This window comes from Trichoderma gamsii (genome assembly GCF_001481775.2).
Source record: "Trichoderma gamsii strain T6085 chromosome Unknown Scaffold_8.2, whole genome shotgun sequence".
Taxonomy (NCBI): Eukaryota; Fungi; Ascomycota; class Sordariomycetes; order Hypocreales; family Hypocreaceae; genus Trichoderma; species Trichoderma gamsii.
This window is the reverse complement of record NW_020171345.1, coordinates 17,280-42,275: the sequence shown is the minus strand read 5'-3', so window position 1 is coordinate 42,275 and position 24,996 is coordinate 17,280. Positions and strand designations below refer to the sequence as shown.

General features: G+C 50.2%; 10 protein-coding genes across 10 annotated transcripts; 5 read left to right on the top strand and 5 right to left on the bottom strand.

Moving 5' to 3' along the window:
- Nucleotides 1-806: 806 nt before the first annotated feature.
- TGAM01_v202999 (hypothetical protein) lies at nt 807-2,104 on the top strand (the record flags this gene model as incomplete). The annotated part of the gene is made up of 3 exons (XM_018802355.1): nt 807-869; nt 940-1,117; nt 1,173-2,104. 3 exons carry the CDS (start codon nt 807-809, stop codon nt 2,102-2,104), a joined length of 1,173 nt encoding a protein of 390 aa, XP_018664273.1.
- Nucleotides 2,105-2,195: 91 nt separating this feature from the next.
- TGAM01_v202998 (hypothetical protein) lies at nt 2,196-3,704 on the bottom strand (the record flags this gene model as incomplete). The annotated part of the gene is made up of 1 exon (XM_018802354.1): nt 2,196-3,704. The coding sequence occupies one exon, from the start codon at nt 3,702-3,704 to the stop codon at nt 2,196-2,198; it is 1,509 nt and encodes a 502-aa protein (XP_018664272.1).
- A 1,285-nt stretch (nt 3,705-4,989) lies between these two features.
- On the bottom strand, nt 4,990-6,106 carry TGAM01_v202997 (hypothetical protein; the record flags this gene model as incomplete). Its single annotated transcript, XM_018802353.1, has 4 exons — nt 4,990-5,326; nt 5,396-5,866; nt 5,926-5,980; nt 6,070-6,106. The coding sequence occupies 4 exons, from the start codon at nt 6,104-6,106 to the stop codon at nt 4,990-4,992; spliced, it is 900 nt and encodes a 299-aa protein (XP_018664271.1).
- Nucleotides 6,107-7,355: 1,249 nt separating this feature from the next.
- TGAM01_v202996 (hypothetical protein) lies at nt 7,356-8,656 on the top strand (the record flags this gene model as incomplete). Its single annotated transcript, XM_024549107.1, has 2 exons — nt 7,356-7,664; nt 7,745-8,656. The coding sequence occupies 2 exons, from the start codon at nt 7,356-7,358 to the stop codon at nt 8,654-8,656; spliced, it is 1,221 nt and encodes a 406-aa protein (XP_024406085.1).
- A 1,492-nt stretch (nt 8,657-10,148) lies between these two features.
- On the bottom strand, nt 10,149-10,803 carry TGAM01_v202995 (hypothetical protein; the record flags this gene model as incomplete). The annotated part of the gene is made up of 3 exons (XM_018802351.1): nt 10,149-10,329; nt 10,461-10,583; nt 10,718-10,803. The coding sequence occupies 3 exons, from the start codon at nt 10,801-10,803 to the stop codon at nt 10,149-10,151; spliced, it is 390 nt and encodes a 129-aa protein (XP_018664269.1).
- Nucleotides 10,804-11,362: 559 nt separating this feature from the next.
- TGAM01_v202994 (hypothetical protein) lies at nt 11,363-12,805 on the top strand (the record flags this gene model as incomplete). The annotated part of the gene is made up of 2 exons (XM_018802350.1): nt 11,363-11,654; nt 12,291-12,805. 2 exons carry the CDS (start codon nt 11,363-11,365, stop codon nt 12,803-12,805), a joined length of 807 nt encoding a protein of 268 aa, XP_018664268.1.
- Nucleotides 12,806-13,173: 368 nt separating this feature from the next.
- Nucleotides 13,174-13,524, bottom strand: TGAM01_v202993 (hypothetical protein; the record flags this gene model as incomplete). Its single annotated transcript, XM_018802349.1, has 1 exon — nt 13,174-13,524. The coding sequence occupies one exon, from the start codon at nt 13,522-13,524 to the stop codon at nt 13,174-13,176; it is 351 nt and encodes a 116-aa protein (XP_018664267.1).
- Nucleotides 13,525-16,493: 2,969 nt separating this feature from the next.
- Nucleotides 16,494-18,690, top strand: TGAM01_v202992 (hypothetical protein; the record flags this gene model as incomplete). The annotated part of the gene is made up of 8 exons (XM_018802348.1): nt 16,494-16,587; nt 16,996-17,471; nt 17,539-17,902; nt 17,973-17,985; nt 18,050-18,173; nt 18,227-18,306; nt 18,370-18,600; nt 18,672-18,690. The coding sequence occupies 8 exons, from the start codon at nt 16,494-16,496 to the stop codon at nt 18,688-18,690; spliced, it is 1,401 nt and encodes a 466-aa protein (XP_018664266.1).
- Nucleotides 18,691-20,307: 1,617 nt separating this feature from the next.
- Nucleotides 20,308-21,282, top strand: TGAM01_v202991 (hypothetical protein; the record flags this gene model as incomplete). Its single annotated transcript, XM_018802347.1, has 2 exons — nt 20,308-20,428; nt 20,498-21,282. 2 exons carry the CDS (start codon nt 20,308-20,310, stop codon nt 21,280-21,282), a joined length of 906 nt encoding a protein of 301 aa, XP_018664265.1.
- A 91-nt stretch (nt 21,283-21,373) lies between these two features.
- On the bottom strand, nt 21,374-24,481 carry TGAM01_v202990 (hypothetical protein; the record flags this gene model as incomplete). The annotated part of the gene is made up of 5 exons (XM_024549106.1): nt 21,374-21,421; nt 22,305-22,666; nt 22,730-23,816; nt 23,883-24,347; nt 24,404-24,481. The coding sequence occupies 5 exons, from the start codon at nt 24,479-24,481 to the stop codon at nt 21,374-21,376; spliced, it is 2,040 nt and encodes a 679-aa protein (XP_024406084.1).
- Between the last annotated feature and the right edge of the window lie 515 nt (nt 24,482-24,996).

The following is a 24,996-nucleotide window of genomic DNA, read 5'->3' as shown; positions in this document are numbered from 1 at the left end:
GTGGTGCGGGAGAGAAAGAATGACGAGGGCTATGACGATTCAAGGCTCTCAGACGCTCACAGGTATCAGTCAAGACACGCAGGAAGTCGAACAGAGCTTTGGCGGCTTCGAAATGAATCGAGGCCTTGGGATGTTTTGTTTGCAGAGGAGGAAAAGAGTTGCTCGTGAACTTCTCAGACGGCGGGACAGACGGTTTTATTCTACGGCGCGTCTCCAGCACGCGCCACGCCAGCTCTTAGCGTGTAAACTATAGCTGTGGTACGCTCAAAATTTAATTGAAAAAAAAGTTGCCCCGCGCTGGCACATTCCAGTGGCTCTGTGGCCAGTCAAGCGCGAGAACGGCGCAAAGGGTCCAACAAACCACTTCCTCATTGGATCTCCTTAAGCCGAATTGGGTTTCAAAACAGATACGTACCAAGCTTTTGGGAAGGATTAAGTCATCATTGAAAAACACTTGAAACGGAGTCACAGCTCAAGGTCTGTTTTGGTGGATACGCGAACCCATGGCGCGTGGATTGGTCATCGAGTTTCTCAACGATGTCGCGGAATCACGTGCCATACTGAAGACTTTAATGTGGTGTTTTCACGTTACTAAGCAGATTTGAGAAGTCATTTTGCCATACGCTTTGAACTAGGCGATTCTTACAACGGAAAGAGAGGAAGTTGTGCGCAAGTTTACTACTATTGCTGCTTCATATCACATATATGAAGATTCTGTATATATGTCTATGATTCTAGGGAGGGCCCGCCATCTTGTACCACGCCATTACACTGCAGCCATCTCTCGTGTCTCGGTATTTTCCACCATGAGTGCCCCGCAGCCCAGCCCAGCGCCGGGATCAGAGACTTATAAGCCCCGATATATCGATGTAATTACTTCGTCTTTCTAATCCAGTCCCCACTATGTTGCCCTCCAGTTGCTGATGTTGGCTAGTAAAGATAGGAATCAACCTAGCCGACCCCATATTCAGGGGCAAGCATCGTGGCGTTCAGCGACATCCGGATGATCTCAAGGATGTCATCGGAAGAGCCAAGGAGGTGGGGTGTACCAAGCTCATCGTAACGGGCTCTGACTTCACAAGCTCGCGAGACTCTTTAGAGCTAGCAAAAGAATTCCGTTGGTAGGCCCTTTTACTAGTAGTAACGATCATAAGCTGAACGAGTCCATTTAGCTGGAACTTGCTTCGCTACCGCTGGCATTCACCCCTGCAGCAGCGCCATATTTTGCAAAGGAGGCCACGGGAGACATGAGGAACATACCACCCCCTGTGAACCTGAAGATCCAGAAGAGACCGCACACCAGGGCGAGCCAGATGCAGAAACTTCGGCAAAGGTGATTGAGCGATTCACAGCCTTCCTCGCCGATGCTAGATCGTCTGGCGAAGGGCATCTGGTTGCCGTGGGAGAGTTTGGTCTTGATTATGACCGGCTGAACTTTTGCAGCAAAGCTGCTCAGTTGCACTCTTTTGAAGCCCAGCTGAAAGTTGTGGCCTCCCTGCAGCCTCAATTGCCGCTCTTTCTCCACTCCCGAGCCGCTCATCGCGACTTTGTAGACCTTCTGAAAGGGGCTTTTGGCGAGAAGCTCGAAAGGCTAGAAAAGGGCGGCGTGGTACACAGCTTCACGGGCACCATTGAAGAGATGAAGGAGTTGATGGAACTGGGTCTGCATATTGGTGTCAACGGCTGCAGTCTCAAGACGGAAGAAAACCTGGCCATGGTCAAAGAGGTCACTCTTGACAGAATCATGCTCGAAACAGATGGTCCTTGGTGTGAAGTGCGGGCCAGCCATGCTGGATACCAATATCTGATAGAGAAAAAGCCTGAGCCAGAACAACCAGCTCCGAATGGTGATGCTCAGCCGCAACCAAAGCAGCCAAAGAAACAGAAGAACCAAAAGAAGGAGCCCGAGGTGCCGGACCGCTTCAAGATTGTGAAGAAGGAGAAGTGGCAAGAGGGGGCAATGGTTAAAGGCCGCAACGAACCATGCACCATTGAGCGAGTTGCTAAAATCGTTGCCGCCGTTAAAGGGGTAACCATCGAGGAGCTTTGCGAGGCGTCTTGGAATAACACAGTAAGCGTTTTTGGACTTGGTGAAAGAAACTAGACTATCATGATTCATCGTAATGGGTATCAAGCGCATAGAAAGAGCAGTATACAGTACATCCAAAAAAAAGACAAGAACGTTAGAGACCACGTCATAATCCCGAGCCCTTGTTGCCCCGTATCCGCCCATGCCTTACAACGCCCACAGTAACGCCGTCTTCACCAGTCATCCAGCCGGGCATACGCTCACCGTCCACAATGCCGGCTTCAACAAGCTGTCGAATACCGGCAAAGACGTGGTTCCCCTGGAATGTAACCTGGACTGTTGGCCGCCACTGTGAAGGGTTCTCCGGCTCATTCAACTCTTCGTCGCCATCAGCAGCTTGGCGAAGCGCAGCATCAATTGTTCTTCTCCGGGCTGAAATTGAAGGCTCTCCGGGAGCATTGGTCTGCTCTTCGTCTTGTCCTTGGGCCTCTGCGGCGGCGGCGGCGGCGGCTGCAGGGAAAGGGTCTTTGAGTAAGATGTCAACCCTTTCGATGCCTTTCCCATCGGCGACGAGGCCAGAGTCACCGAATCGCGCTTTGGCAACTAGTTTGGCTTTTTTAGCAGCGCGTTGATTTTGATCTAGCGGCTTCAGCCTCTTTCGATTCTGATCAGAGAGGGAGGAGTCTCTTGAAAGTGGAGGGCTGGGGAGGATGGCGTCAAGAGGAGATTTCTTGTTTTTCTCGGAGGCGTAGACGCTCCAACCGCCTCCAGCGGCATTTCCTCGCCCAGGTCCTCTTTTATCCAACAACGTTTCCAAATTTCTGCTTGTCAGACTTGTTGGAGTAAGAGTATATCGTTCCCTTGGTCGAGAAAGTGCTTTCGGTACTCCATGGACAATCAAGTTCTGGAGGCTTCTCGATTCGCCCGCAGCGGTCGGGCCGTTGGATTGAGATTTAGTTATATAGATGTGAGATGAACCATCGGGGAACGCGAGATACACCGTCCGAGACGAGGTGAAATTAGTAGTACCAGATAGAGCCAGGCTGCTGTTGTACGGGGATTCTATAACGAAGATGCGCAATAGCAAGACTGGAAGATCCTTGGGTCGATGAAAATGATAGTGCGCCTTGATATCTGGCAAAACTTGGTCTTGGAGGCTTTGTAGAAACGTTGACGGGTGGAAGCGAGGAACATTCAACGCTTTATCGTCGACCTGAAGGACCTCGTCGTCGGCACCTTGCGTTGGAGGCTTCAGCGGCAGGATCTTGTAGGCCGTCCATTTTTGTGACATTGGGTGTTCTTCTAGATAGTAGAAGTCGACCATTGCGAGCTGATATAATGATAGCCCATGCCTCCAATCCCCCTCTAGTATGCGATTGGCTACATCGCGCTTGGATCCCTTTTGCTGCTGCATTGCCGCATAGTACTCATACAGCTCCTGGACCGACCCACATGCAGGATAGAGATCATCCAAGTCAATTTCATCGTCGTCGCCCCGTCTCTCTAGGTAAGGTATCGCATTGGCAATAGAATCGCCGTCAAGCCAGCTGATGGCCAGGGAAATGAGGGCCTCACGGGAAAGTCGGCCCAGGCTCTTTACCACGGCTGGGTTTGTAGAATCAACACGCAGCGAAGAAGGCAACCTGGCCTTTGTCGGTACCGAGAACCGGGCCATTTTTAGTTTGTTGTGAGAATCTCTATAACCAGGCAGTTCGAGAAAAGGCCTGCGATATCGCCCTACATGACTACTATCACAAGGTTGAAGAGGTGATTAGAGAGTGACAAGATACATGTAGATGAAAACAAGGCTGAATAAATGCCCCGCTGAGAAGTCAACCAGACGCGGCCAACTCGGTGAGACGCGTTGTAAAAGACTGTGGGTCAAGCTTAGTCAGCATTGATGATCAACTCGCAACTTCAACGTCCATCGCTTGCGCCGTATATCGTTTCGCCTCGCGAAATCCGACTTTAAATATGGTGAAATGCACCTTGTTTAGTTCCGAATACTATTCTATAGTATGAAAGGCGTACTTGAATACTCAAGATCCCACAGTACAAGGCTCGCAGCCAATTTCGGGGCCCACAGCCAAAGTCGAGTTTGCGAGGTCGGACGGCAAAATCGACTTTAGCTGCGGATCTTGGTAAGTAATCAGGTATCTTCTGTAAATATACACATTTAACGCGTACGATCGAGTAATAATAGGTATGTGGTGCCTGTAATTCTATGATGCCCGCAGCCAAAGTCGAGTTGGGGTTCGACCTCGCAAACTCGACTTTGGCTGTGAATCTTGGTAAGCAGACATGTATCCTGTGTTAAAACATGCATAGAAAATGACGATACCACGTAACAGCATTTACCAAGAATTCTATCAGGCCGGCCAAAGGCCCACAGTCAAAGTCGAGTTTGCGAGGTCCTAGGTAATAAATTACGCTTTTCTGACTATAAAACAATATTTGAATTAAACAACATGAAAGTATATTACTTCAGAGGACTCAACGTCGAATCTTGCTGGGGGGTACGGTATTACCCTGTAGATTAAGGATCATCACGGATAATATAATACCGGTCCATGAGAAAAGAGAGAGAGAAGGAAAAGGTCTACCATGGCCATCCATGGAAACCTGGCTATGCGTACTATTTTATCCCCACTGACCGCAGCGCTCTTCATCATATTCGGGGGAATGTCCGTATATATGTTCCTTCAATCGTCCTCTCCTTACAGGTTCCAAAAGAGAATTTCCCATTCTTTGACTAATTACCGCCGCTTAGTTATAAAGCAGGAACAGACGAAGATTTGACAGCTCCGTGTTCTTTGTGTCACAATGACAGTAAAGACACTGGATTAAGAGTTTCGCGTACAGTTGATTCGAATAAGCTCGGTTGAATCGCAGCGCCAAATCTATTGCAATACTCAGCGGTCATTCTCCAACACAGTTAGGAGGAAGTAAACCTCTTTTACTCACCCATGGCATTTCATGGCCACCAGTAGTTTTTCAGCCAGCCTGTTAAGGTTCTGTATCTCAAACCCGCCAAAGTGAGGCTGGTGCCGGATATAATGCCACGCCTGGATCGGTGTCACGTCGCCATCCTCTGCTACGGTGGGTGCAAGGTTTAACAAGCGATCAAGCACAGCGGCGGGGGCTTGCTGGTACGGCGGAGGCTTGGGATTCTGTGGATCAATGGGAGGCAGAGACAGGGCGGATTGAAGTTGAACCGTGGCAGTCAAAGCATGACCACCAGGTTCACTAGGCTTTTTGGGATTTCCGTGTACATGGCCCAGACAAGGCCTTTCTAGTCTTTATCACCGTGCAATTAGCATTTCCTTCACATATATATATATGTGCGAAAAGGAAGAAAAAGCATACGTCAATACAAACTCCATGCCAACTGTCGTGACATCAAGGTCGGAAAGGTGAGTCTTGTCACTGGGCTCAGCTGAGAGAGTTATGGTGGCCGTGGACACTGGAGGCAGCGGTCTTCTGAAGAATCTTGAGCCATGATGCCGCAAACCAAAAACATCACTGCTCGAAGGGCTGCTTTGGTTCGCCGGTTTGCTCGCAGAGTCTAGTTGTAACTCCTCTAGGGGTCTGATAGCCGTTTGCGCTTGTTCATTTGCCGGGCTGCTATCATTCGTATATGGGGTATAACTGTGGGATATCTCCTCAGCAAACTCAGGTGGGAGGGATATGCCGTTTTGTGACAGAAGAGTAGTCAGTAAATGGACTCTTGCACGAAGCTGCTGAACCTCAGACGCCAGGCCGGCTTCATTCCTCCGAGAGCGTGCTAGTTCAGCCTCAAGAGCCTTGGTGTACTTGTCTTTCCGGTCCCGATACGATCTATAGATAAGGGTCAACGGCGTTTTGGGGGAGAACTCCGTACCAGGGCTGATACTCACTGCTGGGCGCGCCTCAGCTGGGCGCGTCTCTTCTCGACGGGATCGCCCTTTGGCTCTGTTGTTCTTCGTCAGCAAATGCTTCCGTACATTAGTCATGCTCATCGGGGCTGGAGATCAGAGCCCCAGCCTCCAGGTCTGACCAACCTCTCGGGTTGAAGATGCGGAATATCCTGTCGCCCATTGTGGCATACACGAACGTCGATGTGCTATTGCTGCTAGCACTATGGAGTAATCGCGACAGCCCGAGTTAGTCTGTTGTGCCTAATTGGATGAATGAAGCTGGCAGATGCGGAATCCTAGGTATCTGGTGAGACGCTGCAGACACGATACGCACTGGCTCATCAGGGGCTTGACGGGCGTCTCCATTTCCAAAATAGGCTAGACATCGTCGACATAGTATGGATTACTGCTGCCCTTATATTCGGCAAATGTCACGCTTTTGAACGCGGGCGTGTTTTAAGGCCGAGATGTCTAGCAGCAGGATTCAATTGCTGCAGCTGTACAACAGTCCTCGTACTACACCTGGAGGTACATGGAGATACGGCTATGTCTTTCCGAGAGACGTCACCAGCTCCATCAACGGGCATATATCATGGAATTGCTCCGTAATGCTAGCGCTAGCGCTGGTTCCTGGCTAAATGCATCCAAAGCTGTAGGGCTACGATATTGTACATGGAGCAATCTCTCAAATCGAGTAGCCAGGTACCCGAGAGTGTTTTCCAGGTTCCTGGGGCGCCGCGCAAGATTGTTGTCTAAATCCATCCAATCTTAATCGTCTGACCATATTACCGCCCCTGCGCCAAAATGAGTTTCTGTTCCTGAGTTTCTTCCGAAACAAGCAAGACAGAGAGCCTCCTAGCTCGCTGTAACACGCCCGCCGCGCCCCGTCTTCAAAAGCTCTACCCCGTAAACATCTGCATGGGTCCCCGAAGTAAGCTTGTTCTGCATCGCGGTCGTGCACGCTATGCCCAAACAGGCAATTCTGATGATCTCCAACTGTCGAGTTGGAAAAGATTCCTCATGAGGGGGTATGTGCTGAAGGAGGCTTCTTGTCTCTGGCGCAGTTTGATATTACGGTTCATCGGCACGAAGCGTGGATTTTGGCAAATGAAACTGTTATCTAGTTGCCTTGAATCGAAATTGTTGAGCGGAAACTCGGCAACGGCGAGGGAATGGTTACCTAGATAGGGTCCATAGGGAGATATCGCGAGGAGAGAGAAATATATAAAGAGGCAACGAAGTGGACAGAAGTTGCAAGTTTTTCTCGTCAATCAACCAAGTTTCCAACTCTTCATTCATACTTGAACCCATACAATCAATCCGAGAACTCGCCAGTCGATTCTCTTGGCTATCAGCTTGCAGTCTAGCTTGTATCTATTTTCATCCCATCAGTTACTCAATTCGTTCACCTCTGCCAATCAGACGCCACAATGCATTCTTCTTCCTGGAAGTCTTTGCTTGTCCTAGGGCTGACATCGCTGGCAACCGAATCAGCGGCAGCACCAACATCTTGCCCTCCGCCCAATGTCAAGCCCGGAAGGGCTATTTATATCACAAGCAACCAGCAGCAGAATAGCATCATTGCTCTGCCAATCGGTCGCAACGGACAGCTATCTGCTGGCACGCTTACCTCGACGGGTGGCTCAGGCTCAAGCATCTTGAACCAGAATGGCAACGTGAAGACGCCTGCCACCGCTGATGTGTTGTCCTCTCAGTCGGCCGTGACTGTGGCTGACAATGTATGTATACACACTTGATTATATGTGGCTGATCTCACCGCCAAAGAGCCTCTTGCTAACGTATCGTGCTACTGAAATAGTATTTGTTTGCCGTCAATGCCGGATCCAATACCGTCTCCATGTTTGCGATCGATCCGTTGAACCCAACTAGACTCACGATGGTGGGCAGGCCCGCTGCCGTGCCCGGTGACTTTCCCGTGACGGTTGGTGCATCGGCCAAGAACAAGCTGGTTTGCGTTGGAGCAACTGGTGCCAAGTCTGGTGTCTCCTGCGCATCCTTCTCTTCCAAGGGGCTGGGCAAGATGGACCAGCTTCGCCCAGTTGGCTTGAACCAGACCACGCCTCCTGTGGGCCCTCCCAACACCATTGGCCAAGTATTCTTCTCTGAAGATGAAGAGACGCTGTATACTACCGTCAAGGGCAACCCAGGCACAAACACCACCGGAACTCTGGGAGTGTTTGCCGTGGATCAGCCCTGTGACGGCCGTGGAGCTGTCGCTGTCAGCCAGGAGGGCAAGCTGAATGTCCTTGACCAAACTGCCGTTCTTTTTGGCGCGGCGCCGCTCCCAGGCTCTCAAATCCTCTCCAGCGATGCAGCATTCGGAGCTGTCATGCTGTCTGTCGATACCGAAACTGGAACTGCAAGCGTCAAGAACGTTATTGATGTTGCTGGCCAGAAGGCCACCTGCTGGGCCACTCTCTCTCCTGAGACGAACACCGTGTTCCTTGGAGATGCTGGATTCGACCGATTTGTGGAACTATCCTCGACCGACGGCAGCATCCAGTCCATCACGAACCTCAACACTGGCGACCCTGGTATCAACGACTTGAAGGCTGCTGGCAGCTTCATCTACGCCTTGAGCCCCGGTAATGCTACCGTTGCGCCAGCAGTGACTGTATTTGATGTGGTTAGCAAAAAGGTGGCTCAACACTACCATTTGAAGGGATCATTCGCTACCAGCAAGGTCCAGGGCTTAACCGTTCTGGCGTAAGTTGCATGTGAAAGAAGAGGTGAATGGTTTAGGCTCTGGTAGCCCGTGTTTGATTTCGAAGGGGCTTCATTCATGTTTAAAAAGCTCTGCGTGTAAATACGATAGTCTAGTTTGCTTGCTCTTTCCTTTCTCTACTATTTTAATTTCCTATCAAGATGTATTAGAAGTATAGTCAAATTCAAAATGAAAATAAAAAAAGTCTTGTTCAGCAACTCTAGCTCCCCACAATCTTTCTCTTCTCTCGTTCTCTCTAGTGTAATCACCCAGAGTACAAGTACATGTATGCTTGTAGATGCCTCAATTAATGCGACCGAGGTTCGTATTAAGCATACAACGTTAACGTTAATCTTACACAACTCCTTGGTCTCTCGTGAGCTGAAGAAATGGATACCATCAGCTCATGTTGGTTGGTTGATGGAAGCCCCAATCACATGCAGAATCCAGAGTCAGGAGACGCCGCAAGCTTGCACAGCCGATGACAGTGAAAGTTCAAGCCACCAACGTGGCCTGTTTTAGTATCAAGCGAGTTGCAGGACTTGATTGAGCCCATCATGAGCGGTTTTTGCAAAGAGTGAGCGTGCGCTGATTTCGCTGCCTTGATGCATCATGTATGCACTCCGCACCGAGTAGGACTTTTTCTTATTCTCTACGTGTATTCAGAGTGACCAACAGCAAGGCTTTTGCTCGGCTAAACCATCCAACGGCTGCAGCGCATCTTGCGTGATTGCGCCTCCACGATGCGACACCTTTATGTATGCACACCGGACGGGCAACCACAGATCACATGGCGGGATTAATCCAATAATCCCCGTGGCCATGCGCAAATGCACCAATCGACGGCGCCCGGTAACATTGGCGATGCATGCGGCATGGCTGCAGGGTGCGGTTCATCTCGAGCTCCCACATTAGCCGAGACAGGGATTATCGGCAGCAGATCCTGAAATCCTGCATATACAGGCCGCACGAAGCGACGGTAATCAATTCTCAACTGCAGATGGATATTGGGTGGCGCGTTTCTTGGTATGGGCTCCAGTTATCTTTGCATCCATGATGCCGTATTGAGGTAAATCTCAGGAGTCTATAGGTACATGCTGCACAGGCGTTAAAACACACAATCAACAAGTGCCTGCCGACGGAGGGATCAGCAGTGATGCAGTGCGTCAAAGGTGGAGAGCAGAATCGCACAATGCTAAAGATGAGATTAAGAATGCTCCGTCGAGATTGCAGAAACGAAAATAACTCGCTCGTCTGTCTCGGCTAGTTGGCGCGAAACAGACCGGCTGTCGAGGAGCGGCGGAGCCTGATGTGGACATCCGTAGCAGTGCGGGCAATTCGAGTCAATAGCAGAGCAACAGTGCAGCGGGGCTGGAGAACTGAACTTTGGCTGGCCAGTGCCCCCCACGCGTTGCATTCCGAGTGGCGTATTTAAGGGTTCGCGGCCAGAGCATGGGCGTGCCTTGCGGAAGCATTGAAGGATTGGATCTATTGAGGGCTAAACTGCAGCCGCACTTTCTGAGCCAGTGGGCTTCGCCGTCGGCCCCAGCGTGTGCTGTAGCGTAGGCGAAGGAGGCAATGATCGGTTCTGATCAGCGGCAAAGGCCAAGGTGAAAACCGGATCACGGAGCATCTTGGGGGGGCACAGAGCTGCAGCACCTACGTAACTGCAGATGCCACTACGATTGTGCAGTGCAGATTGATTGCCTGCGCTTTGCGCTGCTATGGAGGATCATTAGATTCGATCATTTTGATGACATAGTAGACCCAGCAGTTACTAATAAGACACATGCAGCCATTGATTCCATACCTGGGCAAAAGTAGGGCCCGGCTGCTGGCAATAATTGCCTCTTCCGGGCCGGTACACTCCAACTGCAGCAGTCTTGGAGATAAGGATGGGGGACGCAGCGCGTAGGCAAACTGCTGGGCAGCTCTGTGCAGTTTCAGTAATTCTTAACAACCGAATGAGCAAATCGCTGCGGCGATATGGGCAAAGCGCCTGCTCTGACTGGCCACAGCACCAGGGCGATGCGGGGACTCCAGGCTCAAAGACGCTACGGCGCCCACACCTTGGCACTAAACAGGACTCTCGTCTCTGCTGCAGCGCGCGTGGCGGTACCTGGTGGTGTGCGGTGCCCCGGCCCCAGAGGCATGTCACTCTGCTCGCTCTGGGGCCTCTAGGCCTCTGCAGAGTGGGGATTCAGCTGATTGATTTCTCAGCACGGTCTGTGAGGGCGCTAAAAGTCTCTGCCTGGCCCACTGTAGCCGGAGCCCTTCGGCCAACAGTCGGTTACTGGCACGTTGCACTTTATCGCTTGTGGCCTGGACGAAGGAGAAAAAACTCCACTGGAGGGCTGGAGAGTCATAATCCCGATCCGAACATTCATAGCGATCTCGCTACAGACTCGCTCTAGGCTTTCCTCCTTTCACAACCATCACTGTCGCCATCATCGACTTTTGACTTTCGACGACCAAATTTGACGGACGACGACTGGCATCGATAACGACGCATCATAGCGACGCCACTGACTGCGATATCGTCCAAATCATTCACTTGAGACTCTATCAACGTGGCATTCAAACTTTGCCAGTTAATTGCATCAAGACGTTCCGGAGTCTCAACTATCGCCAACCACGAACGAGGTGCTGGTTGCGATTCACGCCATCAATTGACGAGCTCCCGTCTGATATCTCTTGACGAAAAAAATCATCATGTCGAATTACAGCGGTCGGCACGGCCCCAATGTGTCGCAATACCTTCGCGACCTCAACACCATCAGCCCTCAGGCGGATATTCTGGAAGAGAGCAGCTTAAACTTCGAGGAGGACCTGAATATCTTCACAAACACCCAGTTCTTCGACATCGACTCAGGCCAGAACACCGACTTCCAAGCTCAGCCCGCCAAGCCTGAAGGCAAGGCTCCCCACAGTGGCACCACATCTGAGGATGTAAGCGCTGCACCCTCAGTGATCGGTGAAATGCCCAACTTGGATTTCATGTCCGGTGAGTTTACTATTCTTGCTATTTTCCCTCTGCATTTGGATCCACATGCACATGTTTTTTTCCCTTTCAATTCCTCACACTTTTCGTCTTGCTCGTTGCCTATCAACTTCTCATTCCTGGGAAGAAAAAACGAGACCCTGGTTTTTTTTCCCTTTCCAGCAGAACCCGCGCACGCTCTAAGCGTGACCGGGCACACTCTTGTCAATCATCTCCGCAATCACCACGCGGGCCCTTGCATCCTCTGGTCCTTTTGCTGCTCTCTTTCCCCCATATCACTTCCATTTCCGCTTCTGTCATTGGGACGAGCTGTCTCTTAGACTGGTGCAGTGCATCAAAAGTGCTGCTGGAGTGCGCCTGCTGGGTGGGGCATCCCGCATTTCACATGCGCTGACAAATCCCGGGGCTATGGCGCCATAACTCGTGATTTGACATTCTCATCCCCAGATGCAACCATGCATCAGCGAGGCCTCGTTACTGGCCATGGATGGCTCGGGAGATATATCCCCCTTTCCCTGATATCTGCCGTATTGCTGTTTTGTCTTGTTCCGTCCTCTACTTCCTCATCTTGTGATCCATTTATGTGGTTTAAACAACATACTTGGCGTTCTTGGTGCTAATTACCAATGGTGGTATCAGACTTTACCTTCCCAGAGTTCAACAACACTACCACATATGCGGCGCCCCACATGAACAACTTCTCTGAACAGGGCTTCGCGCCCCTGCAGCCAAACCATGGCCACGTACAGGTTCCTCCTCATCATGCGCGGTTCCATCAGGCACCCCCACAGGTTGGCGAGAAGCGCAAGTCAGAGTCTCTGAACCAGGAAGAGGCTGCTAGAATGGCTGCCGAAGAGGACAAGCGGAGGAGGAACACTGCTGCCAGTGCCCGCTTCCGTATCAAGAAGAAGCAGCGCGAGCAGGCTCTGGAGAAGTCCGCCAAGGAGATGTCTGACAAGGTTTCCAACCTTGAGAGCAAGGTGTCTCAGCTTGAAACCGAGAACAAGTGGCTGAAGAACCTCTTGGTCGAGAAGAACGAGGGCAACGAGGACATTGTTGCTCTGTGGAAAGAATTCACCAAGCACGCCAGTGACAAGAGCAAGGCCGCATCCGCTGAATCAAGTAGCGGCGAGAAGATCAAAGGAGAGCAGTGAGCGAGCTCATGTTGATAATATTTTGTTCTGATCTCTCATAATGTCATGTTATTCGAAAGGGGCGGCGGGAGGCGTTGCTTTGGTTTCTGGCGTTCTTACTGTTAACCGGAACGAGGAGGCTTTGTCTTGTCCTGGGAAGATTTGAATCATGGATTTACCGATTCAATCTGGGGCTGAAATAAACGAAGCTGGGCCGGCGGATATCTATTTGGCTTTATTGTATGTGGCATATATCCAAAGTGGTTGGAGATGGAGAGCCAAAAGTAAAAGAAATGGGCTCTATGTGGGAAACGACGCTTCATTTATGTTATATGAAATGTTCAACTTTTTTTACTTCTCAAACTTCGCTCGTATTTTTGATTAATTGTCTATTGTTTGCCATCGGTGTCGTGATTGCCACTAGCGCCTATGTCATTGGCCCCTTCGCTGATGCCACGAGCCTCTCTCAGGGCAGCCAGACGTTGTTGGTTTCGTTTGCCGATAATGCGAAGCGTGTTTTGCCTTTCAATCTCTGCCATCTTATCCCAATTGGAGATGCGGGACATGGTGCCGTCCACGTTGACGACGAGCGGGCCGAGGGCGTCCAGCTTGACGGTTGTGCCTGAGCCGCTGACGTCGAGGGTTGTTACGCTTTCGCCGTCATGGGAGCCCGGCGCTGGTAGGGCCTCGCGAGGCGATGGCTTTGATGATGATGAGTTGTCTTGGGAGTCGGAGCTCATTTTGCGAAATGGAGATGAAGATGAGAATGGCGAGATGAGATGGCGGGGCTTGATGGTAAGGAGTGATGAGCGGAGGGGTAAAGTGCTGCGACGAAGCATTGGCTTTAGAGATTTGAAATCGCGTAATATATAAAGGATGTTGGATGCTATGTGCTGTGCCTGTGTGAGGTTTGAGAATCCGTTACACTTCCTTCGTCGTTGAATTGAGATATAGCCGAAGTGGATGCAAAGGTGCAGCTCGAAAGAGGGGACAATGGCTAGTAATAATATAAATGGCTACTGGTGAAGAGAATAGGCGACCAAGTTTATAGGTCAAGCTGCTGTAGAGACGCTGATGTTCTTATGGAGTTGGCGGGCGATGACGATGCTTGGTGGTTCTAGAATGCTTTGGAGTTTTTTTTCGCTTCTAGAGGCTTGGCCCCTCTGTTGTGTAATTGGCCGATTTTTACGTGCCGACCTAATTTAGCACCTCAGTTCCACGATGGGAGCTGGTCGGATTTATCTTTAATTGAGACGACAGTGGATGTTTCTATATAGTATATAGTTTCTTTTGGCTGATTATCAGGTTTGCATACCTGAAAGTTTGAGCGTAGAACCGTCCTTGATAAACTTTCGACGCAGCTATAGGAGCATGAATTCATGCGTAAAGCAGTACTCCGTAGAGAGATTGAGTACTCGTAGCATAATCACGTAATAAAGACTCACAAAAAAACAACTGCCTCTCAGAAGTGCTAGAGCGTTAAATTGTATGATTGTTGAAAAAAGAGATTTTAAACATTAATCGAAGAGCAGAATAGCTAGGAATCTACGAAGAAGGTCACTGACTGAAAACCAGCATGGCGCTTGACTTTCAATCAGTCGTTTCTGCTTCCAGAGGCAGCCATATAGACTGGTTGAAGGAGAGTTGATCGACTTCAACAGGGGTTTCCATGTGCATTCGTTACTCTCATCGGGCTGTCACAATCAACACGGAAGCTAGAAGAAGAAAGCGTGGCAGCTAGAGATAGTAAAAACGATGGATGCCAAGCTGTGGCTGGCCGCTACCTAAAAATATACGGGTTCATGGAGTGCTTTAGTACATGTAACAGTTAGCTCGGCAGTGGGTGCCGTAGAGTAGCACGAAGAAAGAAGAAATTCTGTACGAGCCCAAAAAGGCCCTGCAAGCATGCACTTGAGGCTGCAGCCCGCCCCCTTTTCTTTCCGACAAATTCCCTTTTCGATAAGAAAAATCCCAAAGTCTGAAATAATGTCGCATCTCAATGCACCGAGCTGTCAGCGAATGTTACCGACTCTACTGCTGATGCTGGGCGCCACCTGTTCCGATTCGGCACTTGGGGCTGATGGATCTCCAGCGTGGAGCGCGCTGGAGCGCCCTGATTCAGGCGAACGTCCCCATATACGGCATCGCAACGGAAGGAGGAGACAAAATGGAGCCAGGGGACGGCCGTTTTCGGGACAGAGACGATGCAGAGGTGAAGCGCGAGTCAAGATGCTGTTGTTTCCTTTATGGGGATGAAAGAAAAGGGAGAAGCTGTTGTTCGTATGAATGTTATGAGCTTTAGCTTGAAAGAACGAGTGTATAGGTGGTTTGATGAGCGGCGGAGAATTGGAACTGCAGATCTGTTTGGCGGATGAGGTAACATGCTGACACTAGGGTGCTATATTTGGGGCTGGATGTCCCTCGATCGACATTCGTCTACAGCAAGCTGTTGTGCTTGGTATCACCACTTGCATGGACATGTCAAGTACGACATTGCACCCGCCCGCTGCATGTCAAGCCCGGCAGGACCGAGTAGGTGATACGAAAGGCATTACTCGATCTCTGCCTGTTGAACGTCTATTTGAGACATGCCCCGGGCCGCGGAGCATGAGGCCTTTTGCTAGTCTGCTACGCATCGTATCAGGCTGGGCAAAGGTGGGCAAAACAGACGGACAAGGACACCGCTTCTTTTCCTCTTTCTCGATTTGTATGTGTGCTTGCCTGCACATTGTTACAGGACCAGCTTTTATATGCTCCACAGCTGGGGGAGGTTTCAGCAGGATTTTTGGCTCGAAGTGACGCTGATGGGACTGACATGCAGCTGCGGTGGAGGAGAAGGGGAGGTGAGGAGTAAATGCGGCGGTGGGAATAGCCTCAGCTGGAGGTGCAAGACTGCCCGTGCCTGTTGGATGCGGCGGCACCAACTCAACGATAGCTGTGCAAAAATATCATTAAAATTAAAGACAACAATCAAACTTATTTTATTGACAAGTGCAGTTTGAAAACCTCCAGAATCCCTGATATTCTTTTCCCCTCCCCTCTTTTGTCCTTTCCTCCCTTCTCCTTGTTGCGGCGCTCACTTCTCGTCGGCCATGCCGTTCTCAACTGGATCGGTTGGTCCATGCCGATTTAGTGAAGATGCACAGGCCTTCTCCTCTCTTGGTGCCCAGACGGCGTCGCGGATTGGCAGCCGGAGCCTGCCGGGTCGCTGCTCTCGCTGCCAATCCCCTGCCAAAGCGCTTTGTTTGGGGGGGTCATCTGGAGTATCTAGCGCTGTGCTCTGCGTGCGGATCCGTTTGTTAGTGCTCGAGGTGGCCCCCTCTAGGCCTCTTTATTGCTCCGTTATATAGGCAGAGTTTCGCGGTATGCCCCAGAGCGTTTCTGGGACGTAATTTTCTTGTTCAGCTTTTTTTTTGTCCTCTGCTACTTATGATCAAAGAGGATATCAGCTCTTCTTGCTCGCTCCTGGCCTTTGAACTTCACTGATCGCCTGTGGCCCTCGCTTGGACAGCTGCGTGACGTTATACCGTGCCGTTCTTCCGAAGCTGTGCTACGTGCTGTACCTTTCTCCAGGCTACAAAGCACCTCTTTTCCCCCTTCTTTTCACCTCTGGTTTGTTGCCCCCGACTCCAAGTCTCCTCCTGTCCTCTGCTGCTGTTCGGCAATACTGATTGATTGGACAGCCCATCGAGCTCTCCTAGCCACAAACATGTTCTCCGGACGCAAATTCTCCATCAATCGCCATACCGGCGCCCCGAAGCCGCTGCTGCGACGCTTCAGCAACGCCGAGCCGTCAACGAATGGTTAGTGAGGCCTTCTCTATGCTATACACTCTCTCTGCACACTGGGATGGGATCGAAGAAAGTGGGTGTTGCCACCGCCGCTGCAGCAAAAGCTGTGTTGCTGCTGTCAAACAAGCCACAAGAGACTATACCATCCTGCTTCCCTTTTTTCCTCTTTTGTGTTCAAGTGGCGGCCGTCAGAAGCAGCGGTGGCGCTTCGACTTGGCTTGATTGTGCTTGGATGAGCCCCGCCATCGCAGCGACCCCAACTCTCAAGCAGGATTACCCCTCCCCCGCAGCTTGATAGCCACCGCCAGCTTGTACTGCATTGGCAGGGTTTCTGCGGCCGCAACTGCGACGTCGATTTTTTCGCAACTGAAACATGCTTGAACATTTATTGCACGAAGCTGACATGATTTTGGCTCATAGAGTTCCAGTCCAAGGTCCACAGACAGTTCCGCAATGCGCACGAAGGCCACATGCCCCACGCCGGCCTCGATGCCAGCCGATCGTCCACTGGTGTCATCTGGTGTACTGAGCGAGCCAACGAGTATGGCTTCATGGATGAGCCTGATGCGTGGGCCAATCTTGGCCAAGGCGCCCCTGAAGTCGAGGACGAAATTGCCGGTTGCTTCAAGCGACCCGAGACGATCAACATCAGCGTTGCGGCTAGAGAGTACGGCCCTACAGCTGGTATCAAGCCCCTGAGAGAAGCCGTTGCCAAGCTCTACAATGAGACGCACCGTCAGGACAAAGACAGCAAATACACCTGGGAGAATGTCGCCATCGTGCCCGGTGGCCGTGCTGGTCTCATCCGAATTGCCGCTGTTCTGGGCAGCTCATACCTGTCTTTCTTCTTGCCCGACTACACTGCTTACAACGAGATGCTGAGTTTGTTCAAGAACGTGAGTCTCGCTATAGTCTGAGCACTCAGAAAACATGAACGTATTATCTGACTTGTCTGAAATACAGTTTGCAGCTATCCCCGTTCCCCTCTCCGAAGAAGACGGTTACCACATCCACCCCGACAAGATTGCTGAAGAAATTGCCCGTGGTACCTCCGTTATCCTTACCTCAAACCCTCGCAACCCCACTGGCCGAGTCGTTGCCAACCCCGAGCTGGCTGAGATCCAGGACCTTTGCCGAGGCCGCGCCACCTTTATCAGCGACGAGTTCTACTCTGGATACAACTACACCAGCAACTGCGATGGTTCCACCATCTCGGCCGCTGAGAACGTTGAGGATGTCGATGAAGACGATGTGTTGATCATTGACGGTCTCACCAAGCGCTTCCGACTGCCTGGATGGCGAATTGCATGGATCATTGGACCCAAGGGTAAGCTAAAGCCACAGAGTACCGAATTCTGATAATGGAGCTACAAGTACTAACTCTCCTTTCCCTCTAGAGTACATTAGCGCGTACGTTACGGAAATAACCAAAGCTCACTTGACGATTTTGTGGTTTTGCTGATAGTGTGTCTAGTATTGGCTCATGTGGTAGCTACTTGGATGGTGGTGCCGTGCATGCTCTCCAAGAGGCTGCTGTCCCCATGCTTGACCCTACCTTGGTTCAGAGTGAGATGATTCATCTCCAGCGCCACTTCCGGGTTTGTTTCACCGAGAATGTTGATTGAGAAACGGGAGTCTAACAGGCCAATAGGACAAGCGTGACTTCACCGTCCGACGTCTACGTGAGATGGGCTTCTCCATCAAATACGTTCCCGACTCCACCTTTTACCTGTAAGATGAAATCTCTCTTAACAATGCTTGAGTGCGGATATGCTAACTTGCTGAACTATCAAGGTGGCTGAACCTCGAGGGCCTTCCTGAGGCTATTGCTGACGGCCTCAACTTCTTCCAGGCCTGCTTGGAGGAGAAGGTTATTGTTGTCCCGGGTATCTTCTTCGATCTCAACCCCTCGCGAAGACGTGATCTGTTCGACAGCCCGTGCCACCACTTCGTGCGTCTGTCATACGGTCCCAAGATGGACGTCCTTAAGATGGGTTTGGATGGTATCGAGCGCGTTGTCAACAAGTATGTTTTACTATCGCAGTTGCATTCACCTTGGCCATGTGCAAACGCTAACACTTGAACTTCCCCTTTAGGCACAAGCGATCCGCCTAAAAGATTGAACAGGAGTTGGCCGACCTGACCCAAAAGCTTTGATGTTTCTCGCCGAGGGAGGCGGAAATTGCGGATATCAGCGGCCTGCCTAGCCAAGGCAGCAGCAGTTTTGAGTGAATTTAGCAGGAAGAGGCGAAGGTGAAGCCTCCTATTACTAGGGGGAGTAGTGTAAGTATACCGAGTAAGGCGCGGGGCTATGTGCAAGGGTCTGTTGAAGATGGATGAACTTTAAATGAACGATGGCTGTCACCTGGAGCGGAATAGCATTGTTGTGTTGAGACGTAATAGCGCCTCAGATGAATGAATGAACAACCTGACTGTTTTGAGACATCAGCCTGTCATGCGTGAGCCGCTTTGGTCATCTTCTGGCCACCTTCTAGCCACCAGTCCTACCGGTCTTGCCTGTTCAATCGCTTTGCCGCACGCCTTACCTTGCCGCTGCCTCGCGTACCTGACATATTCCCACTCTCGGCTGGAGGCCAATATGGGGGGCTGATCCTAAAACAGGCATCTTTCATGAACCATTGCCATAGAACCGGTTCTCTGGGACAGTCTAGTGTGTTTCGCTTCTATGCGAGGTTCGTGCCTAGGACGTAAATGTGCTAGACTCTCAGGGGTTGTAACTGCAGTGGCCATTGATATCTCGTCGATGAAGTGTTGGTTCGCCCCTGTAAAGCGAAATCAGATCGATCTGGCTCCGTTTCTTGTCTGCCTTGCAGGTGGCCTTTGAAGCGGCCTTTGAGGCTGAGGCGCCACCAGAGCCATGCTGTGCAGGCAGTGATTGAAGCCCCGCCTTTCCCCTGCGCCACAACTCACTGACCCTTGATTTTCGGAGCCCTGCCGGATTATGTGGGGGCGAGTAACCGCTGATGGGTGCAGTTGAGCCCAACCCAAGAATGCCTGACTGAGTGACTGACTGACTAACTTATGATAGTTCAATTGGCAGACTGTCACTAAATTCCAATGTTCAGGGTGAGCACTTTTCTGTCCTGTTATACAAATTACAAAGTTTAACTTACATTTAGCTAGTCTAAGTCTGCTGCACGGACGGTTGCAAGGTTGAACGATGGCCAATCTATAACAATGAGAGAAAATTCCATCTGAGTTTGGTATATGCGAACTTGCCTATATATAGGTACACTTCCATGCATACAATTGGGCTATTCATGGAATAACAATTTGAAGGATCCAAAGATCACTATTCAACAGAGCAACAAGCTCTATTATCTACCGAAAAGTTACATATTTGACAAACAAAAGCCTTTTTCATTCTCAAGTGGTGCAGCGGGTGGTTACCTTGTTTGGCAAACAAAGAAGGACGGGCTTGAGGAACAACTTGAAGTCACGGCTGTCGGCACCGGCTGCCACTTGTTGTCTTAACTCTTGCCACTTGCCACCTGCATCAGGAGCATTCCTTCTTGGCGGGTGTGGCTCGGGAAGTCACTGTTTGAACCAAACTTGCGCAGAAGCCGAACACCGTCGGGAGGGACAACTTGCCAACCTCTTCTTCTTTTTATATCGTCACCTCTCTCTTACACTTTCGCGACCTCTCGCAACAACAACTAGACTGCACATACTACTCGACTTTCGAGTTCTGTCCTCTCTCTTTCTTACATCATGAGAAGATCATCATTTCTTGGAAGCTTAAAAGACAAGTTTCGCACAGCTTTAGACGGGGAGTCTGAGAAGAGCGAATCCAAGAATTCACTCGCTCCAAACAATCCGTTTGCAGACCCTGGTATGTGATCCAAAAATGCAGTACGAACAAAGGGCAGGAATATAGTCTGACTTCGCTGTTTCCTCGCAGATGACGCACCTCCTGCATACTCTGCTGTTGCGAGCAGCAGCAGTGCGCCGCCGTCTCAAATCACCAGCAGCGACGATAAATACGCCTTTCTAGCGTCCTTTGATACAATCTTCCTCATTGACGACTCTGGCTCCATGCATGGCTCCAAGTGGCAAGAGGTGGCAGCCGTCCTGCTCAAAATCACGGACATTTGCACTGCTCGCGACAAGGACGGCATTGATTTATATTTTCTGAACCACAGATCAGGAGAATTCCCCACGGACGCGGGCAAGCCCGCGGGCGGTTACTACGGCATTGACACTCCAGAGAAGGTTCATATGGCCTTTCAGAGAGCCTCCCCCAGAGGCGGCACGCCTACTGGCCAGAGGCTAGAAGACATTCTTGATCCGTACATTGCGAGACTTAACACCAGCAAACCTCTGCCCGAAGATGTCGAGAAGATCAAGCCCATTAACATCATCGTCATCACGGACGGCAGTCCAACAGACGACCCTGAGAGAGTCATCTTACATTACGCCAGGAAACTTGACATGTTCAACGCGCCGTCGCACCAAGTCGGTATACAGTTCTTCCAGATTGGAGACGAGAAGAGCGCCGCGCAGGCGCTAAAAGACTTGGATGACGAGCTGGTTAAGCAGAAGGTCAGAGACATGGTGGACACGGTAACCTGGGACGGCAAGTCTTCCAATAGAAGAAAGAACCTTACCGCCGAGGGTATTCTAAAGGTTGTTCTGGGAGCGGTTGTTCGCCGCCTGGACAGGAGAGACATTCAAGAAACTCGTTGAGATCTAAGGTGAAGGAGCTTTTTGGGAGTATTTTTCTGGTATAAGAGAATTGCGAGGAGGATTTAATCAAGAAGGATGTCTACACGAGGGCTTATTGGGCAAATTGGCGAGCGAGCAACTGGGCGTGAGAAGGAAGACTCTTTAGACATTAGCAGAGCTGTTTACGCTTTAATTATGTATCAAGACAAAGGGTCTCGGTAGTAAAAGACCAAAAAAGTATTCTGGCGTTAGGACTTTTGCTTCTTACAACGGCTAGGTTAAAGCTGGGAAGAGACTTAATTTGAAAGGGTACGTTGACTACGATTTATAGCGGGGGGTCTTTGCAACTCAAGGCGGAATAGTACTCATATCAGAATAATTTTACTTGCTAAATAGGGAAAAAAGAAAATAGTGGCCATTTCCAATATTCATGTAGATAAAGGTATAAAAGAAATAGAAGGGAATAAAGACCCACGAAATGCCCATGATTGAGTTGTATCCTTGCCGCAAAGCCCTTCTTGATCGGATGTGTTTCCCAAAACTTGGTAAAACAAACACAGATCGGAAGAACGAAATATCCTCTCCAAGTATTTGGCCATCGGCTGAGTTTGATATTAAGGTAAATCTAAAACCAGGGAACCATAAAAAGTAAATAAAAATCGTATAAACCAGTAAACGCCTAAAAACCCAGTCATTCTTGATATCGAATCTGTCCCTATCCTAGGTAGCAATTTTTTTTTCTTTTGGTGTTTCATCTTCAAGTAATACCTTTGCCTGACCAAGAGTTCATTATGATATCGTTTTCCAACGTATCATTCCTGCATCGGTTGAACTAAAACCGTCGTGGGAAAGAAGAAAAAATGGAGAAATATACCATCTTCATCTCTTATACGTTAAAAAAATTAACCAAGCTCGTCCTCAGCCTCCTCTCCTTACTAGACCGGCACAACTCATTGCATGCAGAACACATCTGCCAGGGATACAGAATGCGCAGAAATATTTGAACCAGTGTCGTTTCGGCACGTCACCACCGGAGTCGTCACCAGCGCCACACGCCAATGCTTCGCTTGCAGCTCCAACGGGTCAGTGGGTGGCCAGATGGGCAGCATCGATTGCGAAGAGAAGCGGCTGCCGATTTCGGGAAATCGAAAGTCGAAAGTCAGACGGCTGGTGAGAATCTTGAAGGATATCTCGTACGCGCTGTCGATGACCTGCTCCAAGTCTTGGATTGCGTCTGCCGCGTTGTAGAATGTATTCATCAGGGGCTGGAGGCTGGTAAGGAGAGCGTGCGTGGCTTCTTCGATGCGGTTCTTGATAAAGGGGCCGCCCTGCTCCCTTTTCATGACGACGTCGATAATCGCAGCCATACGGTCGAGGATTGGCTGGCGAATAGCCGATGGTTGCCCTGTGACATGTTAATATTCTGCGTATGATCAAAGGGGGATACTCAATAATGCGGAATAGTCACCTGTTGTACGCTCCAGATCTCTCTCCACTTCCATGATGCCATAGGTAGAGTCTGCATCGGCGCCGGCCCAAGCACTAGGGTTCCAAATTCGGTTCACAACAAAGTCTATGATGACTCTGGTGACAATGCAGGACTTGGAATTTTCGCTGCGAATGTGGTGGTCAAGATAAGACTCTGCTGCCTGCTCGGATAGCGGGTAGTACGTGGCCAGCAAGATTGGCCATAGGTGAGTCTGGCTCAGCTTTGTCTCGCCCGTGGGATCAGGATTATTGGCGTGACACTCGACAAAGTGGCGTATAGTAGCATAAAAGTGCATCATATTCCCATGCCATGCCTGGACGGCTTGCTCTGTGATCGTGATCGGCTGGTTAGAGTAAGGGTTGCGACTCACAAGGGCATTAGGGGGGCCAGAAGTAGCGCCACCGGCTGAAGAGGCTCCAAAGTCTAGCAATGGAGACGGTGGAGCGTTATCACGAAGACGGCCACCGTATCTGCCTCGAGATTGACTAGTTGGAGTGTTGGGAAAGTGGTCCCGACCGTAGCTAAACGCGCTGCTGGGCCTTTGAGGAGGGTTCTCTGGCATAGCAAAAGCAGATTGCGGGAAGCTGGGTCGGAACTGATGGTTGCTCTGAAAACCTTGGCGGGAGGGGGCTCGGCCAAAATGAGGGCCTGGAAACTGTTTATGGTTAAAGGAGCCTTGTCTACCACCCTGCATAGGTGCGACCAGATTCCACGCATTGGCAGTTCGGCGATCATGAGGCAGGGCTGTCGTAGGCCGCGGAGGCATACTTCCCTGGAAGTGGCCAAACTTTGGCGGCGGACCAACCAAAGGGGGTCGTTGAGCGGGCTGAAAAGCCGTAGCTGGTCTGGGCGATGTTACGGGATCGCTGAAGATGCTGCCGTTGCCCACCACCTCCTCTTGAAGAGGTACTAGAGGTTTATGATGGCCATTTGTAACTTGAACATGTTCAGGGGACTGTTCAATGGTTCGAGGGATACCGGTGGAATTCGGTTGCTGCTGTGAGGTCCAAAGACCATGCTGTTTACTGATTTCATCTTCCAAGACTTGAATGGTGTTGTCGAGGCTCTAATAAGTAGATGGTATACGGTTAGATCAGATGACACCCTGCTTTGGTACATGAAGTTTACTTACCCTGATGATGAATTCGCCATCGGAAAATGGCAAACCCTTACTCAGTGAGTCATTTTTCTGTTTGTCAGCCTTGTCCCTCAACTGCTTGAACTCGGTGGTAATATCTGCGATGCCGCCCATGATATTCTTGAGATTCTCTTCAGTGTCTTCTCTCCTCTTCTTCTCTTGCCGAAGTTCTTCTTCAAGACTGTTGATTCGCTGGGCTTGATCATCTGCATGTGCCTTGGCAAGATTGGCCTCGATGCTCATCCTAGCAATCGCCTTATCTGTGTCTTCTTGGTCAAGATGAAGATTCATGACAGCTTCGACGAGGGCGCTCGTTTCCTGGCTGATGACTTGGCCAACTTCAATTAGCCGTTGAATGATTTCATTCGATTCATTGGCGGCAACGCCAGGCATGCGCCTCAGAGAGTGCTGTATCTTAACCAAAATCTCCTGCGTGATACGGGATTTCTCGAAAGCAGGCTAGTAGCAACAGTTGGTCAGCCACTGATTAAAATTCTTGAAGAATGAGGTCTTACATGGTTATTGGACATTTGCTTGATCCTCTCAGACCGCGCAGGCCCGTTAAGGGGCGTGGAAAAGTTGACAGACAACATGTTCCCGATCACAGCTGCTGCTCCTTCGATGGCTGAATTCGCTGAGCTGATCGGCGTGCTACACCTATTGAAGCTGCCTTCTGTGGTGAGAGTTCTGATATCACTCCAGATCATATTCCGAAAGCGAGGCAGAAAGACGGCGCCACAGCCGGCGTAAAGAATGACGGCAGATAAAGAGCAGGGAAGAAATTGAGTGGTATAGGAAGAGTGTTGAGCAGGACTGGAAAACGCGGAGGTTGCAACCCTATCATTTCATTAGCTTTGCTGGTAATCTCTCGGCCTTTCTCAGCATCTTCGGATTGGAATATAATATATATTGGCTCGAATGATCCTGTAATTTCGAACAAGGCAGAATAATAGAATTTGGTTGGACACTTACCTGATTCGTCTTTCTCAGATATAGCGCGTCTAGCCGAGATAACCTGTCCGGAAACGCAAAATAACAGAAAATAAATAGGGGGCTATGCAAAACGTGAAAGAAATAAGAAAGAAACAAGGTTCTCGAGAATAAAGCT